The sequence below is a fragment of the Atractosteus spatula genome, chromosome 11 (assembly GCF_055471065.1).
Source record: "Atractosteus spatula isolate fAtrSpa1 chromosome 11, fAtrSpa1.hap1, whole genome shotgun sequence".
NCBI lineage: Eukaryota > Metazoa > Chordata > Actinopteri > Semionotiformes > Lepisosteidae > Atractosteus > Atractosteus spatula.
Genome location: NC_142716.1, coordinates 5489302 through 5509933, shown reverse-complemented (window position 1 = coordinate 5509933; position 20632 = coordinate 5489302). Strand labels below are relative to the sequence as shown.

At 37.8% G+C, this 20632-nt stretch overlaps 1 protein-coding gene across 1 annotated transcript in view; it reads left to right on the top strand.

The window, feature by feature from the left end:
• b4galt2 (beta-1,4-galactosyltransferase 2) overlaps positions 1 to 20632 on the top strand; it is a 118960-nt gene that overhangs the window by 56686 nt on the left and 41642 nt on the right. Inside the window, exon 3 of the mRNA XM_088927591.1 lies at positions 14214 to 14449. Within this exon, the coding sequence (XP_088783717.1) occupies positions 14214 to 14449 (236 nt within the window). The remainder of the gene's footprint in view (positions 1 to 14213; positions 14450 to 20632) is intronic.

Genomic DNA, 20632 nt, shown 5'->3' with positions numbered 1-20632 from the left:
GTTTAAAGTGGCAACAGAACTATTGTTTCCTAGTGTTTCACTACTGGTATATTGGCAACAAAATATTTTCTGACCTTCTTTATTATCTCTCACATACCTTTTGATTTCAGGTGGGGGTACCTCACATGTTGAAATGGGGGGAAAACAACATTTTTAAGCCTTTGAATAATTTATAGAATAGTTAGAAACATTTATGCATATTGCACAGAAGACAATATGAATTGCAAAGTGAGTCAACAGGAAAAAGAAAGATGTAAATCTTGCTGCCCTTTTAGACTAGTCCCCAGAAAGGAGAGCTTGATGGGACTATTCAGAGCAATGATATTATTGTTGACTTGTGAAAAACACAAAGCACTCAGGTCTTCAGAACATAAAAACACAGCAGAAAGCTCTTTGTCTTTTTGTGATTTTTTAAATTTTCTTTCATAAAGTGTATTCGTGAAAAAATACTGTGTACATAACAAAGCTTATTTATATAAAAATACTGTATATTTGGCTGAATACATACCGTACATACAGTTGGCTCCAAATGTGTTGATATAGCCTTGATGCAATGTAGAAGTATTTGTAGCAAAAAAAACTTTTTTTCAGATTGCCAAAAATAAATGAAAGCTGTATAAATGAAAACTTGAACATTAGGAAGATTAAGTATTACATATCACAAAAATAAACCTGGCCCACTTTTTTTTGCATGTAATTCTAGATTGTCTATGTTCAGAATTACTCACACCCCAGAGGTTTCACTGATACTCCTTGTGAATAATTTCAAGCACTTGAGTAGGGACCATTCCCCCATGTGGAATACCTCCATCTTGCACTTGTGAAAGGTTTTCTTCACACCAGGAATATTTGATTGAATTGGAGATTGTGATGGTCACTCAAGAATGCCCATTTATGCTCTAATAACCATTTGGCAATAGATTTGGAGCTATGTTTTAAGCTGTCATCTTGCTGGGAATTCACTGTGCCCATTGTGATTTCCTGTGATCACCACAGAATTCTGCAACCAAATGCGGATTCTGCATTGATTTGTCTAAGTAGGGAATCAGAGAATCTTTTATACTCTGTGGACAGCAAGGTTCCCTCCAGATGCTTTGAGAAACTAGCAGATGACTACAGAGCAGGGCACTTTTAGATTTACAGGATGTGAATAAACTGGTACTTTATATGTTTAGAATGGACATATATTTTGTTTCATCCCGTACTGATCTTAGAAGGTTTCACATCCTTTTTATTTATGCAACAAATATGTGCACTTACATTTTTGTTTTGCTATAACCAATTTTAGGTTGTATCCAATGGGTTTGAATAAATCATATGCATGTCCATATACATTTTAATGTAATTAGACGTAAAACTTATTACTTTCTCCTTTCAGCTTTCTGCCGTTTACTCCAGGACCAGTTTATGTTTGTAAGAACTTAAGATGGTGTGAAAATGAGAGGTGGCCATTCAGCCCATGTCACTTCCTTGATTTTTAGTAGCTGACTGGTTTCCAGCCATTTCTTGAAAATTAAGATGTATTGGCTTTGACAACATAGCAGGATAGCTTGTTCGAGACTCTGATGATCCTTTGTGTAATTAAGTTCCTCATTTCTGAATTCACTTCTTATTTGTTTCAGTTATTTTAGCCTGTCAGTGTTGCATAGTCTTAGAATCCATTACCTTGTCCCTCTTTCTGAACGGAAAGAGCAGCATATATCTTTTTTGTATCATACCATCAAAATTTAGAATATTGTAGTAAATTCTAAACTTAAATAAAGTCATATTAGTGACCTGTACAGTTTTAACATACAGTACTATCCCTTGTTTTAAATTCTGTGCTCTTAACTATATACAGTAGCCTACCATTCTGTTTGCCTTATTTTTTGGTATTACTTCCCCACATGGTTTAGGACAGAAGTCCTCATTTCTGCTTCTGGAAAGCTCATAACCAGCGGGACCATATGGGCCGCTATTAAAACATTCGTTTCTGATGACCTTGAAGAATTTTGACTGTGACCAGTAAACCAGGAAATGTTTAAATTAAACTATTTAGAGTTCATTTGGGACACCAGTCTCCAGGCCTGTCAGCCTCCAGTGACCAGAACTCCCTTATTTAAACAAAACAAATTTGGTTCACTGATCATCAGCTTCCAAAGATTCGTGATCTTTTTAAAAAAAGCAGGTGTTAAGATGAAGTGGATTGGGGCTCTTCAGGCCCATGATTGAAGGCCCCCGCCCTAGAAGTTGGAAATGATATGTTTTATCCAGGTAAACACCTACAGTACATCTTTGTCATTGGTAGCTTCTTCAAGTTAACGATTTGAGAAGTAGGTCATTACCATGTCTATAGTGTCGTTTTCTTTGGAGCGGTGTGGCCAGCCAGTCCCACTCTGTATTGCATTCTCATTCAGCAGGCACTTGTATAGCTGGCAAGGTGATTTCCATACAAGGCTGACAAAGTGATCACACCTCCTTCGAAAAGCGTGTGTCTGCTCTTCTAATTCTGCTCTCCTTACTGTCCCCCAAGCCCATCTAAATTCTATGGTGACAGAGCCTTCTCCTTTTTATTGTATGCCCCCAAGCTCTGGAACTCTCTCCCCAAGGATATCAGAGAGTCGCCTTCTCTAAACTCCTTCAAATCCAGTCTCAAAACCTTCTTCTTTAGAAGAGCCTTTTCCATTCTTTACCCCTCTTCTCCTACCTTACTTAGTACCACCATCCACAGTCTCCTCTGTGTATTGTAATTGTGTTTTATCTTGTGTGTTCTTTTTATTTATAGTTGTTGTCATTCTGTAAAGCGCTTTGAGAAGCCACCTTTAAGGGCGCTATATAAAATAAAGTTTATTATTATTATTGTGTAAGTAGAATGCTTATTTTAATAGTACCCAGTGTACTCAGTGTAAAATAGGATTTGTAGTAGGAAGCTCTTAGTATTCATGTCAATGTCACTGACACGAAGAGCTGAATGACAGTCAGCTGATGCCCTCTTTTGACATTTATCGTGGACAGTGCTCAGGTTTGGAGTTCATCCTTCCTGCTGCCACTGCTGTCTAGAATATCAGTCTGTCTGGCAATGGGAATTATCATCTTGAGCACAAGGAGACGAATTTGGACAAATAATAAGAGTAACACCACTACAATTCTAATAGTAATATTATGAAGGAAACACTAATTGCATGCCTTTAATATATTTAATTTCCTAGTTCTCTCAGTGCATTGGAAGGAGCTGTTTCGGTTTGTTAAATCAGTACAAAGTTAATCTTGGCACCTACTACAATACATGCTCTTTATTGTTCCAGCTTTAGATCTTGTTACCCGTCAGTAAAAGACAAAGAATAGGCTTTGTAAACATTACATTCCCCAACAGTGTTTTCAATTGTATGTAATAGTGAATAATATGATAGATTCACCCTTGTGATTAAAATACTGTATGGGAGAATTGCTCAGTTTTAACCCCAGCTAGGGTTAGGGTTAGCATTCCCACAGTACTTAGACATTTTTAACCTCATGGCTTTATTTTAGAGCCCAAGTGAAGTTTAGGAAGAATGATACTTTTACCCCATCTTCAATTTAATGAAAGGCACAAAGAAAATACATTCCATTTGGTAATCTCTCCCAATGTCCTCAAGTCAAGAGGAACCAGAGTATTTATGGAGTCAAAACTAGATGGTTCTTCTAACCCTAATCTGTCTTGGAAAGCATGGCCATTTAAATACCATTTTAACAGCATTTTTCAACTGATCCAAATTTGCCCAAGGAAGTTAAATTATGGAGAATATGAAATTACACAGATTTTTATGAATGGATTTGATTGTTTTAAGCTCATATTTTGTGGATTGAGCAACATTTTCAGATGTGATGAATGGAGGGCCTCACAGACAGATGGCAGAATTGCTCAGTTTCAACCCCAGCTAGGGTTAGGGTTAGCATTCCCACAGTACTTAGACATTTTTTAACCTCATGGCTGTGTTTTGGACCCCAAGTGAAGACGTGATAGTGATACTTTTACCCCATCTTCAGTTGTTTTTTTTTGACAGTTTTGTGAGCTTACAGTGTATTGCACAATTTCAGGAATCGTATTCCAAAACAGAGAATGAAAGGTACAAAGAAAATCAATTCCATTTAGAAGTCTCTCTCAATTTTGTCATGGCAAGAGGAACCCAAGTATTTATGGAGTCATAACTGGATGGTTTTCCGAACCCTAATCCTTGGATGGCCTGGAATTCGTTGATTACTATACTCTTGTAATCAAATGTTTTGCTAGGAATTAGAGATGTCAAAAATAGAACAGATTGTTCTGTTAGTAAATGGCATCATAATGCAAACAATTTCCTGGCTGTGATTGCAGTTATCACAGAGACCTGTGGTAATAACAAAGTTGAGTGAAATCAAACATGATTTATCATCAAATAATTTTTAGTAACCTACTGTATTGACTAACCCTGTTTTCAGTGTCTTCAAGAGTAGTGAATGAATAAGTCTCGGCAGGCAAAAAAAATGTTTAGATGAAATTCAAGGCATATTTTTTGTCATTCTATTATCATGATTGAAGCGTTTTAAAATATTTTGATTTAGTTTTAAACACCTCCACACTGCCTGAGAAGTGTTTGAGCGTTTTTTTTTTCCTGCTAGCTTTGTCACTCTCACACCAGGAAAACCACAGTAATGCACGCCAACAAGGTTGGGCTTGAAGCTCGGTCGGACCTGTCACATTGCTTCTGTAAAGGATGTGGAAAATCTGCAAGGGCCTGTTTTATACTATGAAATCACAGATGCAGATGTGACCTGTGACCAGATAACACATTTTAAAAGTGTGCCAGATGTCTTTGAGGTGACAACTGTGCTAATCTGCTGCTTCACCATTGTTTGCAAGCTAAGCAACAAAGAAATTCAGGACCATGAAATAACAGTTGAAGAAATCAAATGTGATGACTGGGTGATTGCTCTTTACAACAGAGAGTATAGAGAATTATTTAGGTACAGTAGATAGTATTGACTGATACCATTTGCAATCTTTAATGTGCACAATGTGTAATTACATATACTGCAATAACTCAAATTATAACAATAGTTTTTTTCACTTCTAGAAAAATGGAAACTTAGGTTTGTGAAATGAAAAATATATACAGTATATGAAGATTCAGCATTCAAAGGAAAAGTATCTTTGAATTATGCCATTTGGATAAATTTCTATCAGGGTTTACTCTGTCTATACATTTAGTTCTGCCTAGTCTTTCTTCTGCAGCGGTGACTGAACTAGATTTGTCCTTGTCTGATCTAAAGGAGGCTGTCCTGAACATGCTGTCAATGAATCTCCTGGCATTGATGGTATCCCTCTGGAATTCTATCTGACATTTCAGGACCAATTAGGTCCTGTTTGCTTTGAAGCGATGCCTACTGCCATTGAGAGGTTCTTTTGAGAGGAATGTTAAGACTGTGGTTATCTCCCTGTAAAAACATAAAGAAAACCTCACACTTTATATAAGCTATTGTTGCATGTCTCTGATTTGCTTTGACATCAGGTTGTGTGCTAAGGTGCTATCATTCTGGTTAGAACCCCGTATAACCAAATTACTACACCACAGTCAGAGAGGGGCTTCTCCTGTCTGATAATGTATTTGCTACCTCCTATGTGTTATACAAGCAGCTATGGACACTTGCTCTTGTGTTCTTTCATTGGACACTGAGAAGCCTTTAGAGCAGCACCAGTAGAAATATCTAAGGTTGGTTCGAGACAACATGGATTAGAGGTTTTAAGGAACTTCAAAAAGACCAAATTCAGCATTGTACACGAACCTGTCCAGGTACCTGGCCGATGACAGAATACTGTGTCAATTTGGTCACCAAGATACAAGGAAGATATTGCGGCTTCCAGAGAAGCTGTACATCCCAGGGCTTAAGGCAGTATACTACTGTACACAAACAGGCTAAAGGAGCTCATTCTCTTTAGTCTTCAACACAGTCCACAGAGAAGATTACAAGGAGGACCCATTCAAATATTCAAGTATGCAAGAATCAATAGAAATCAGAGGACCTGGAAACTAATGTATGTGGAAGTGTATTTAGAGCTGAGAACTGCAGGCATAGCTTTACATAAGTATTTGCAGAAATATAGACAAAGCTGCCCAGCCATGTTGTTGAAGCTGATTAACCTTACGTCAACAAATGGCTTTGATGAGCTCAATAGTCCCATGTTTTCCATCAATTTACTAATTCCATCTCTATTAACAAGCATATCACTGTGTATGGATGAGATATTATTACTCTGTACGTATAGAATGATTCTGCTAACTGTTAATGTTCCCCTGCTAACATTTTGTTGATGTTCAGTCACCATTTGGGGTATAAAATTGAATTGGTTCAAGGCTGTTTAATTTTGAAATGAAGAAAACTGGTTTATTTCCTACATGTCACATGGTTAGATACTGTACCTTAATATTCACATCTCCCCTTCTTTATAGTCCATCTCGGTAAAGAACTTGAATTACGCTGTTAAACGGGAAAATCCTGTCTTCTCACTTTAAGTTTTTTTCGTACTTGGATCCCTGTTGTATTATGCATAGTATCTGCATTAAAGTACAGGACAGGCTGAAAATACAGAAAACGGTAGGCAGGTTTTGAAGGCAGGAATGCAGAAACAGTGTACATTGTTGCAATGCAAGCACTGTGTAACCTGTTTAAAAGGGCTCTTGGATAAGCTTTTACTCTGCCCTGACTGAATTATATTGTCAGGGTGAACAAAAGAGAGTGGAATTCTGTACATATGCAAACAATCCCTAATGATAGCTGACAGCATTGCCCCTCTGTGCACTTCAGTGCCAATAATGCATCAGCTTTTCTGTTTCTGGATTTGTGTATGAAAGCCTTGCTCTGGGCATGGTTTTGGCAGTGCATATGCCAGTCTGACTTGAGCCACCTAATCAACGTGTGCTGAAATGCACAAACACATTGATCATAGGTTTTGTTATCTCCAATTCCAAGAAATCATAACTGTTCCTGGCCAGTGCTGTGCTGCATGCCTCCTCCATCTGTTATCTAGCTGCTGAACCAGATACACTGCCTAATACCATGTGGTTTAAATTTCATTTCATTTTATTATTTATCACCCTTCAGTACCACCAAGAGCTATCACTCACATTGGGTTTCTTTGCTTATCTACTATTTCTCTTCTAATATCTTCTGTGTTGTCTGTTTTCTGAGTGTGGAAGGATGTGTACAGCAGATCCCGGTTTAATTTCACCTCTTAAAAGAAGCTTGTTATGTTACATTTTCAAAAGCAGCAAATGTACTTTCCACAGTGAAGAACATCATCATCGCAACCAGGCAGAGCAATGTGGAAATCACACAAGATTTAATGACCTTTTGTGTTTTTGTATTAAGTCTTTCATGTAGAAGTTCCCGTTGCTGAATTATAGGGAGCTAAGCCCTAGATAACCACTCAACAAACAGAATTGATGTTACAAGTGGTTAGGATATTAATGAAAAATAAAATCTTGCAGTCATTTAATCATCCACTTTCCACATTATTTTATTACTGTTAGAACTCAGTTTATATCGTTTGAGCTGCCACAGTTGACTAGAATGAATTATTGCCAGAATTGTAGTGATTACTTGGGTTTCTCTTAAGTAAACCCAGAAGTAATTATGACGCTATGGGTCAAGTATGCATTGACATGCTGCTGTACATACTGTAGATCTTCTCACATTGTGAGCAGCAGAAAGGTTAGCACGTAAAGTAGATTGTGCACTATTGCCTGGGGGCTTCCAGTACTGACTTTGATCTCCAACAGTTTTCGCCATAGTTAGCAACTTCCCTATCCAAGAAGGGAATTTCACCAAATTAACTCAGGGAGAAACATCTATATCAAAAAAGAAGGTAATACAGAGCCCAAAAAGGAAATGTGAAAACATAATAAATACTAGGCAAACTAGCTTTGTGTGTCTTAGCAGATGTGACTCATTAAAGACAAAATAATGAAAAGCTAATTATCTTCAAACAAGTACAAATTAGAGATTGCTGGATGATAAGGATGAGATTACTAATGTAAAATGAATTTACTACAGACGGTCTGATGCTAAAAAATGGTCTTGAATGGGCAGGACAGTGGGCAGTGTTGAAAATGCCACACCTTAGTAAGTCCTTCTTTGACCTACTTTGTCTACTAGCACTGGTTACTTTTTACAAAAATTGTGAGCATGTCAGTAAAAGTGCTGCTGAGTGCTTTTCATCCCAAAAGCTCTAAAAGTGCTTTGTATATAGGAGGGCACTACCTGTATCTACCACTGATCTGCAGCCCCCTGTTGGGTGATACAGCAGCTATTCTGAGCCATCAACCTCCCTACACAGCAGATCAGGAGGAGGACGAGAAATTGCTTCACCAATTGAATTAAAGTGGAACCTTAGGGAAGCTACTGTAGATAGTACAAGCATAGAATGGAACTTAGCTGGGACACAAGTGTAATAGACCCCAATACGTTGCACAGGACCTGTAATGACCAAGGTGTCAGGACCTCAGTTTTAATATCTCATCCTAAGGATCCAACCTCCTACAGCAGAGTATCCCCTGTTATTATACTGAATTATTGGTTTGGTAATTCTGGTCCAGGGCCAAGAGCATCACCATGTGGTCTACCTATGCCACCTGCTTCTCCATTGAAGTTTCCTATCTCACTTGGTACTGATCGAGTCCAGTCTTGCAGAGCGTCTGAGATCTTATAAGGTCAGCCTACAAGGCGTTAATGTTGCTGCCTTGAGTTTTTTTTGCAGAAAAACATCAGAATTCTCTCACATTGTACGTTTTTGCATGAAATACTTTTGATCACTGAATTTGGTTGCCCAAAGAGTCACCCAATTAGGCGCAACTTAGATAACAATGGGCTGGCATGTAAAATTACTTACCTTTCCTTATTTGTAACACTCATTTGTAACACCAGTAGGAACCTACTGGTGAGCAGATCCGAGCTGCAGGGAGGCACATTTACTGTTAAAAAGTCATCTACAGTATTTTAACGATATACAATGAAAGGACCAGCTCCAGCAGACACCCTGATAGCCATTCTGGAACATGTTCACACTGTTCCATTCTAAGTTAAAAGTTCCTGTATAGTCAAGACTTCAATCCGCCACTTACAGCTTTCCATTCTCCAACAGGCTCTATTAATTAGTCTGAGGAAGGGGTTTTTTGGTGTCCATGAAAACCTCTTCCCAAAACTGATGATGGATAAAGACAAAATACTGTATAATACACACTGCACATTTAAGATCACTTTATTAGACCTATACAATTTCTTGCATTAGGAATTCGTCTTTTCGCATACCCCAGCTTGCTCTCCATGAGACACAGACACACAGACAGGGAGAGAAGCTGGGGGTCAGAGCGCAGGGTCAGCCATTTATAAGGCACCCCTGGAGCAGTTGGGGTTAAGGGCCTTGCTCAGGGGCCAAACGGAGTAGGATTCCTCTGCCGGCCGCAGGATTTGAACCAGCAACCGGCGCAGATCCTTAGCCACAGTGCCACCGCTCCGCCCACTAGTCACTAGTTTTTAAATATCTGCTTTGCAAACAGATATAAAAAGCTTTGACGATTGAATTTAGTACAGGATTATTAGACATCCCTCTCCTAACTCACTATAACCCATGTTTTCTGAATGTGGAAGTGATTTGAATGGCTTTCTTTGCAGGACACATTTTCTACCAAGCACTGTTCACATTGTTATGTTGAAACTATGACATGCAATCTTTGGGGAAGCTAATCTCAAGCCAACAACGAGTGTACATTTGTGTGTATTTATGAGTATAACTACATAAAGAGTTAGCGAGAATGGATTGTGTATAATGTATGGGCTCCTTATGGACCATGTGAAACAGCAAATAGACGATTGCCTCTTATAAGTTGCCGTGTAACACGTTTCAGTGCTACTCTGAGTGAAGTAATCTCAGCAGAATCATTATATGTGAGGTCATATTTCTTTTCCCCTCATTATATGATGCCTGACGGGCCAGAGTAAGGCAGTTCGCCAGATAGCATTGTGTGAGTACTATCTGTTTGGGGCCTCTTCTCTCTGTGAGGCTCTGGAATCTGTGACACACTCATCACACACTCTATTTAAAGCTACAGGAGGCAGGACTTGTGTCTAGGTGCTATCTGTGAGATTAAGTGGGAACGTGTGTTGGAATTACTCTCCGGGGTCTTGTGGCTGTATTTCATGACTTTTTCAGCAAAGCAACATAGATGTAATTCTCAAGGAAGAAGGGGAAAAAGAACAACAAAACAGAGCTGCTCAGTATCTTATGAAATTAGGACTAAAGGGTATGAAGTGCTTTTAGATTGCTTCAGTTGGGATGGTTGTATTCTTATATAAAGTGCTAATTAAAATCTGCTCAATCCTGTCTGCCTTTGTAGTTTGTTGACTTCAAAGAGACCTTTAAAAAAAACAGCACCACGGCAACCTGAATTAGATGTGATTGAAAGAAAGAAAATGTCTGTTTAATTGGGCGGCAGAATATATTGGTGCCCTTTCTGGTATGGAGGTCTGTGATTGCATCAGAAGTGTGACCCCATTTGCTCTTTGAAGCATCTCTTAAAATAGCATAAACAGATTGGATAAAAGATTGATGTAATTCCACTGAAATGGTGAGTCCCTATCTGAGGAATGTTAGACCCCAGATTCTGCTGAGTTAAAGCCTAAACTGCTGTTAGATCAGAAGCAGAGGTTGCTGGGTACTAGGGATGGATTTTCAGAAAGTGGGAAATTATATATATATACGGAAATTTGTTTTTTAAAAACACTCTTCTGTCAGTCATCACTTAAAGCCATTCAAGGAACTCATGTGTCAGCCCCTCATAAGAACATCGAGAGGCCTATCTAGCTCATGTCTCAGCCATGAAACAATGGTACTGACTTCAAAAGCCAGGGTGTTTATTCCTCTGAACCAAAATCTCCAAACCAATACCCCAGTATGCTAACCAGGCACAATGTGCTGAAGGAGGTGCTCTCTTCCATACAAGATTTTAGTCCAATGGCCAGACTACTTCATTACATGGCATAAATTGTATGAGTATGGTTGTTAACCTTGGTTTCCTGGCTACACTACACTCTGGGCTAGTATTGTCTGGCCTTCATAAAGTTCCTACCTAAATCAATTGGTGAAGCAGTGTCTCACTTCTCTACCTGATCTGCTGGGTAGTTAGTGCTTCTGATGCATAGTAATTGCTCTGCATCCCTCAGATGATTGCTGTACCAGTGGTGGGTGAATTGGGTCCCCTCCTGTGTGTAAAGAGATTTGTGATCCCTTGGGTTGCAAAGAATTATTCTCTTTCATTTTTTATTTGCATCTTCTGGCTTGTTTCAATGTTGATTCAAAAGATGTCCAGAGGGTAAACATTGATGCCCTTTTTTAGATTTTAGGGGTCTGGCTGTAGTCTTCTTTCCAAACTAAAAGAAATAATTATTTTTGCGTGCAAAGAGTAGGGCACACAGTAGCTCATCACAAGACATGCTGGAGCGCCATCTGTATATCTGTGCATAAGCAGCCTTGTTTGTTGGTGCAGTCTGGATATGTTTATGCAGTGAGGACTCCACAAGTCGGCCAGTTTGCTCTCACTCCTGGCCAAATAATCAGAGCTTGATATTTCTGCTATCTCATAGTTAGTTTGATGCTTTAACTCAGATAGGTATTGCTTAACAGGCGTCGTCTCTATTGTGGATCTGAAGAAGGTTGAAAAGGTTTTTAGCATTCATGAAACAACATCACATGCCATGCTACTATTTAATAGAGTAGATTTACAATTACTCATGCACTTATTACCAGAAATACGCTTATTCCTAATAAGGGTGATAAGCTGTACAAGGCACTTTAAAGGAACAATCAGGCCAACTTTAAAAGCTTCGTTATGATCTTGTAAGGTATGGTTTTAATATTAATCACCCTACTGAATATATGAAATGTAATTTATCTGTTACAATACTAACTCACCTCTCCAAGGTTGTAATTTTTACAGTAACATAACTACAGATATTTATATAGATGCCTTAGAAGTTAAAGGATTTCTTAGACAAATGTGTTGTGCTTGCAGCAGAAACACAGGAATCTTTCCCAGGAGAACACAATTCCCCTAATATATGCAAATTGTTCTGTTTTATAGGATTGTGAGGCGAAGTGTGCTGAATTTAGAAGGAGGAAAAAGAAGAGAAATATTAATTAGGAGCAAATAATTATCTGAAAATTCTGCACAAAGATCTTGGTGTTTCTTTTTTTCAGTGTATATATGTGAATGTTTTATTTTTTATGGGTATTCTAACCCGAGACATAAAAAGCTAATTTTTCACCTATTTACTTTCAAATTTTTATGACATTGAAATACAACACTTACCATTTTCTGCTTGATTGTGACATTGCACCTGTAATTTTGATTAGACTGATGGCTGTATTGGAACACAATTATTGTTCAGAATGCTAATTTAATCTTGTTATTTAATTTTAAGCTTAGAAATAGATGAATGCTGGAGATGTTTTATCTGACTTACAGTAAATGTATTCATTAATCATTGTAGTAGTGCAGTTCGGTGATGGGATGTTTTAAATAACTGCCAACTTAAATAAAATCACCTAAAATAGTTGATTCTTAATTTTAAGAAATTTCAAGCTAATCCCTTGCATTTTAAATGTTCTGTTGATTGACTGGACACATTTTGAATTGCTGAGTAAGTGTTAATAAAGTGCTGACGTGTAATCATTAAGTTTTTGTCCCTTAAACATGATTTTATAAAGCTGCTGACTTTCTAACTTGCCTGTTACTGCCTACTGCATATTCATATTGTGGTTAGCTTCTGAATTAGGCATCCTAACAGAATATGTCTAATTAGGCATACGTAAGCAAAACGTCCAAAACAATTAATTATTATTCTTCTGTAATTTTCTAAATATTAATTGGTCTCTTAATGAGCACTTCACAGGGGAGCATAGGTGAAATTGCCTGAACTTTATACATTCTTTTACTATACAGTACTTCATGTCATTGACTGTAGACAATTCCGTATAGTCAGCAAAGGTTGGGAGCATACAGTAAATGAAAGACTGATGGGACACATTTTTCCAGGTGTACATAAGGTAGAAATTAAACAGATGAGCAGGTGTTTGTTTTTTGTTATCTAAATCATTTGCGTTATATCACTCGGTATGATGAATTTTGCAAAGCACGTTTTCCGGTGAGCACCATCTCTTAGTGCATAAATTCAGTTTGAAATTCCATAGAGATCAAGCAATTATCACCACGAGAGGGAACTGTAACAAGACTCCCTCTGGTGGCTCTTGCAGTGAAAACAATGGTACTAATGGTACCGTGCCACACAGGAGAAAAGTCTAAGGCAAGCTGGCCATGTGAGAGAAAAGAGGAACATGAGATTAAGTACTGCTCCTTTTACCACCCGGACAGAAACTGTCCAAACCTTGCCCAGGTTTGGGATGCCTCAGCTTTTCAGCTAGACTAATCTCACGACAGGTGTCCTGACAAACTCTTCTATCATTTTACATCCGGTTTCGCTGTAGAGTGAAAGTGAGCAGTAAACCTGTACTGTGTTAGCTGTGATATGGTTAATATGTTTATAATGAATCAGTGTTTCCGGGTCCTATGAGTTATTGTCTGGTAGTGTCTTGTCATTGGATTGAATGGAAAAGCATAATACAGTACACTTTTTAATGCTTTTCTGCATTATTCTGCTATGATGTCTATGTAGGAGCTGAGAAATTTGAACACTGTGTCCATTTTGTAATGCTTACTCATTGTTAGCCTAGTGTATAAAATAGTAATAAAAAAGACATGGTACTCTATAGTAATTACTATTATTTTATTTACTATCTTTATGTTACAGTATATAGTGTCTTTCACTATACATCTCGAGGCACTCCACAATAAAACAGTTAATTCAGTAAATGGGTTAAAAGGTAGAATATGAATGCAATTTGTAAGACGGGATTTGAAACTGTTGACTGACTTGCAAGATTCAGTGTGGGCTTAGAGACAGCGAAAAGGAGATGTGCTGGCAGCAACAGAGCAGAAAGCACAGCCTCCCAGTATTCAGAGCCCCATTTAAGGCACTGGGAGAGGGCCAGAGTGTTAAGGTTTTCCAAAGAGGTGTCTCTGCTTTGTCATTCAAACCAATGTTTTAGATGTGCAGTCTAAACAATATTACTCACCTACCGTTCCCTCTTTTCTTGGCCTGTTTAGTTGGACGCTTGCTAATTGAGTTCAGCTCTGCCATGACGCTGGAGAGAGTGCAGAAGGAGAACCCCAATGTGACCGAAGGAGGGAAGTACACCCCTCCTGATTGTAGAGCCAAGCAGAAGGTAGCCATCATCATCCCTTTTCGACACAGAGACCACCACCTGAAGTACTGGCTGCACTACCTCCACCCCATTCTTCGCCGGCAGAAGATCGACTATGGGATTTATATCATCAACCAGGTGGGTGTTCTCTTCACACATGGCGGGACAGGCCTTCCAAACTATCGCTCTGCCACTTCCAGTGAGTTGAGACCAAAAATAAAATTTTTGATTTTTGTTCCTTTTTGGCTCGTAAGAAAAGAGCAGTGTGGTTTATAAATTAAGCTGTCAGGCTTCAAGGCAGAATTGAAATAGCTCTGCTTTAGTAATTAACCCAGTTTGCCAACAGAAACACTAACCTGTGCTCTCTCTGAACAGGGTCACATATTAAGTTGCAAAATTGCATGGCTGCAGACTTGATTTAAAAAGTCTTCCGATTATAGATCATAATAATAAGGGGGTATTTTTTATCCATGCAGTCATTCTAGGTATGAAATGCGATTCATAGATGTTACCATTGCTGAGAACTTAAGATTGAGCATTTTAGGTAGAAATCCATAGAAATAACATTATTTAGAAGAGTAAGTCCTCCACATAAATCAGTCTCTTTTCGGCATCTATACTTCCCTGCAAAGACCTTGATGCTGATAATCAGCTCTCTAGTAGTTTTCAGTCCTTCTATTGTTGACAGATCTGCCTCTTCCTACAAATCTTTTCCACTGTTTTGGTTGTGTTTTGAAGTGGCTGTTTTTCAAAGTTGAGCTTTGGCTTTTATAGCTACATTTTAGGATAGCTGTTGTTATCTGAAATTTCCACTTCACTGTCATTAACTCTGCCCATTAAAGCTACATTTTTATGCACTTGCAGGTTTTATGGTTTGTGTGAATCTTATTTTGTCTTTGGTTTTAAGACAAATCCTTTCTTAACTTCTAAGAAGTCACCTGATCAAAGCTAGCTGCACGAGCCATTATAAGTGTCACCACATATAAAACTGAGCTAAAACCATCTCAGTATTTGTAGACATTTCATCTTGCTGTTGAAATGATTCTACCTACTCACTTTATTATACTTTAGACACATAAAGATTGCTCAGTGCCAAAGGCTTCTTGCTAAGCAAAACAACCTCATCAATACTTTGCGACACAGATCAGATTTTCCTAATGTATACTGAAGAACCCAAATATATCAACCTAATGTATCTGATAAATGATTTTTGGAAATCCATTTTTTATCTTATGTGTTAGATATAAAGTGCATATAGTAATTAATTGTGATTAAACAATCTTATCAAATGATTTTGATAGTTTTGGTATCTCATGCTAGCAAAGATACTGTAAGTTATACCCATGGTCTTTCAGCCTCGAGTTCTGAGACTGCAAATTCCTGACATTTATTGCATTTTTTTATTGGGATCATTGGAAACATAATTTTTAATACATTGTAGTTAAATCATGTATGATAATATTGCGATTTTATTAGTTTCAAAGTTCTGATTTCTCATTTGATGCATTTCACTGTGCTAGCTGCTTTGAGGTCCAGCTGCTTCTGACAGGTGAGACTTTGTAGAGAGCATTTTCTTTTAATTTTAAATAAGCATCCGTGAGAATTTAAATGTTCCAGGTATGTGCTCAATTCCTGTAAAAAATAAAAAGTTAATCACCACGATCAAACTTCCTGTGCAATATAATTGATTCCTATTGTCTGTTTATGAGTGGAGAATGACGTGTTTCTTTTCGCCAGAAGATAACTTGGTCATCAGCATGGCAGACTGTTATCTGCTGCATAAATCTGATGGCTCCAGTGGAAAGGATTTTCTGTGTTACTGCACTTTGCCATGGGGGCAAAGGTGAATGAAGTTGATCCGCAAAGCTTGCTGATTCTGCTTGAAATCTGGATTTACCAGGCTTTCCAAATGCTTATGCTGATCCCATCCACTGGGTATTACTCCCTTAGGTGTTTTCTACAGACAGTGAAGTCAAGCCATAGTCATCTCTAGCCTCCTTCTCCAGTTGTGGTTCACATAATGATATGCGGCTTCCATCTGAAATGGTCCAGCACTTCTCTGTATTCCACATGACCCCAAGCAGACCTGGTCCTAATGCTTAGGAGAATCCATTAAGCTACAGGAAGACGTCTCTAAAGAATATTCTACAAAGTCTTGTCAGGGAATTAGGGCTGGCGAAGTGAATTAATAATGCATTTCATCTGTCCAGTAACTGGACTATTTTCACCTGTTGTTAAAGGGTTAAATATATAAATAAACCTGCCTCATTGATTTCTAAATTAGTTAACTGCAGCTGGTAAAATGTCTGGTTAAACTATGTTCCAGAAAACAGCATACAGTATATTGGCTTGGATACTTCCATTATAGTTCCACTGTAGTGATTCTCTGCATTGTTGTCAGGTCATGGTGTCCTCTTACAGTATGTCAAACCACTCTGTCTTTTGACTTGATCTTTGATTGTCTGCTTTAGAAGAGCCTGGATAGAAAAATGGCTTTTTGTTTTTAGTTCTTGATTAGTTTTATGTTCATCGAAGATGATGCACAAAAACCTGTTATTTAAAGGGGAACTGCAATGCTATTTTCGGATTTCAGGTTTAGGAAGAATCAGTTTTGAGGAGTGCATTTCAAAAGTAAAATGTACACGGTAACTTGTAAAATCTCCATTGACTTCAGAAAATAGACAAGATTTCCAGGTATGCGCAGGGTCAAGTTTTGCGATTCAGAATAAGGCAACAAACATCCAATGACGTGTTGCGGCCCTATGACATTGTAAACAAGCAGGTTTGTCAATACATGCCTTTTAATCTAATAGAAATATTGCTTTCAAATTTGAGACAGTTTTACCGACAAATACTGCTTACTTGTTAACTCTGCGTGCAGATAACGTTGGAACATTTCTGAGGTGAAATGTCTGCGCAACCTGTACTTACAGTACTTTCATGAAGCTCCGATTTTGTGCTTAATTGGAAATTGGTATATTTTTTCTATATCATCAATGTATTTTGTTACCGAATTTTTAATAACCAGTCTGACAGATTGGGACTGCAGCACCCTTTTAAAGAATCAGCAGCAACCGGGATTTCACAAAGGATTGCTATTCTATGGTAGTTCGGCGGCTAATGTAAAGATCAGATATTCACTTTTGGATTGCTATTGCAATTCTGATTCAGATTTCACCATATCTTATACTTTGACAAGCCATATCCACACCTGCTGGAAAGGGAAAATCTCCACTCCGAAAAGCAGGAAATATGCAGGCTTCTTCCCACCCCACCAGCACACACACTCTGGTACACAAAAGATATGCAAGGGTTTTCGCAGTACCACAATGATGCAATGTTCATGTAAATGTTCGGTTACTGTTGCAAGTCTATTTTTTTATTTAGAACTTCGTGCTTCATCTGGCTTGGTTTTGAGTACCGACGCCTGAAATGCTGCCCAGTTTTTTTTCTCCAAAGCAATAAGCTCAGATTTCCAATCTCTGTTAAATTTCCTATTGTCAAAACTCTAGTAGACCTACTGTTTTCTCTCTGCTGCTTTTCCCAAACAAGCCTACCAGAGCAGATGACCCACAATGAGAAGGAGGAAGCCCCATTGTAGCTCAATATGCCAAACCTCTTCTGTGATCACACAAAGGATCTCAGTCTTCAATACTACTGTCAGATCAGCACCTTTCCGTCTCTGTAAATCCATCAGCATATGAAAGACTGCCATTTAAAATGTTATTTGGAAAGCATTTTCATTTCTTTGCACATTGATTTCTCAGTGGTAGCGAAAAAATATTTAACTTTCCAATCCAGGGAGATTCCATGTAATTCTTTTTCAAGTCAATTCAAAGCTTTTTTGAAAAAGAAGAGAAAAAATGGATTGAGTACAAGAGTGGCGAATAATTTTCAAGTCTATTGTCTATTACCGTCATTTTTCCTGTGATGACCATTAATATTACATTCTTCATTTCCAGCACAGAAGAGATCAAAGCTCTTGGCACAAAAAGTAATATTCAAAGCAGTACAGTATTTAAAAGAAAAAGTTTTAGATTGAATTTACATTTACATTGATTAACTCTTTATGAGAGCATAAATTTCAACTTTCAGTTGAGGTAATAATTTTAAAGTCTTTGCACTATTAAGTGTCACATATTAACATTAGTAGTTCAAAGTGTTTAAGTTATGTTTGTGGGTATCTCTAACTTATAACTGATCTACCCACATTGAGTCCATATGATCTGTCAGGTGATATTATAGATACATGTGAAATATGCTTCATTGTTTTAAACAATCTTTTACTCCCACACACATTTGTTTTACAAATTATTCTGAGAAGGAATGTCTTCTGCTGTCATCATAACCTTCTTTTGTGTTTTCTCCAAGGTATTTTATTCACATTTCTGCATAGATTAGATGGCTTCATTATATAGGTTTAGAATTTAGTGAAGTGTTCTTATGGTCACAGTTGTAAGTCCTAAAAGAAAGCATTCATAGGTGTTTTCAGAATGTATTTTTTCATTTTTAAATATGACCTTGGTTTAGAGAGAACCACACAAAGGAAAAATTGAAAGCCCTATTCCACAGCAAAACGTCTGTCCTTAAAGTGCCAGGAGTCTTTAGGCAGGAAGAAGCCTTCTGGATGAGCACACATTCTTATGAGAATATTCACTGGGCACAATACCAAGGACAGGTGTGTTTCTTATGAAGGGCACGTGTTTAGCTGCATTGCTCAGTGTTGCATTTTTGACAAATGTACTAATTAACAACTTAATGATCTAGAATTGTTAAAGACAAATGTGAAGCTGGCGATTCAGAAAAAAGCCTTTTGCTGTTGTAGGAGAGAGCACTGGCAGTGGAAGAGAACAGTGCATCTGAATGTGGTGTACTGAAAATATTTTTAAATAATTTCTGTATTTCTCGTACTGTGCAACGCCACTTCGGGATATGGCAAAAATGTGGTATGAAATAAAAATATAGATTTTTCTGTCTCGATTCTGTGAGAGTTTGATTGCTTTTTCACTCACAAGAAATCTGCAAATTCACTCATGTGCAAAACAGTTAAGCAAGCTCCACCGTTTGCCTAATCTGTCAGGTGATATTATAGTCAGACAGCCTTAATTTGATCAAGTAAATCTTTATATCCCCTAAATCCAAATTTTCCTTGTTCGATAATCATGGAAACGTGGATGATGAGGACTAGGCTATACTATACATTCTTCCCAATAACTGCACTGCAGATCCCAGGTTGCCCACAGGATGATGAGCACTGATGGAAGGTGTGTTAATCTCTCACAGACACCACTGTAATCTTTCAGGCAGCCTGGCAGTCACAGAAGTTGTTTTTTGACAGAATGTCAGGGATACCAGTTCAAATCTGGCCCACCACACCTCCAGCAGCAGTGAGATAATTGAGAACTGCCACTTGGATAATTCTGGTTACAGGTGACTAATGTCATAGCACAGGCTAGGTGTACTACTCATCCTAAAAAAAACAAGCATGTTTTTGGGAGACTCATTTCTTAATTCTTGACACAAAAAGAAAGGACAAACCTTCTTCTTCTTATCTCACACACCCAATACTAGAAAGTCAAAATAACAAAATTGCTTCATTTTTTTATTTTAAAAAAAGAAAACAAAAGAAATTTGGTGAAGTGAAAATCATCACACTTGTTATTTAAATGCCCAGAGGTTCACCTTTTGACACTAACCTTACAATCCATTATCTAGCACATAATGGACTGCTTTCTTGCCGTCCAGAACAAATCTCCATTAGCACTTTCACAGTTTTTGTTTGCACTTTAAAACTTCAATGCTGGAAAACCACATCTGAGTAAGTCTGTAGTAGATTTGAAATTTGCTGTAAATTTATGGAAACATGTAACCTATTGGTTTTCTAATTTAGCATTCCTGTCTGTGACTTTCTTGATGCCAAGAAAGACGATCTTTTGCTATATAATTCAACTTCAAAATTGCAGCATCTTCTCATTTCCAAGCTGAAGATGAACATTTGCTTTTTATGTTGCCTTTACAATTTTGAGACATCTAGCACAGATCAATAAATCAGATATTAGAGCTAAGTGATTGCAGTTCTGTTTTGCTGTGACATTTCTGGAGCTCCTTGTATAATGCTGGCATGGTGTCTGGCTCAATAACACCATAGCATTTACATTCCCAAATGACAGCTATTAAGACAACAGTGGGTGACATTTATTAACATAGAAGGAGAACTGGTCTTGTTAGGTTTGTTGATGGTTCGACATTTCAATTTAGCCCTGCTTTAAATCACTAATTTTGTATTTTTGTTTTCCATAGCTTGATGATTTATTGGCTAAT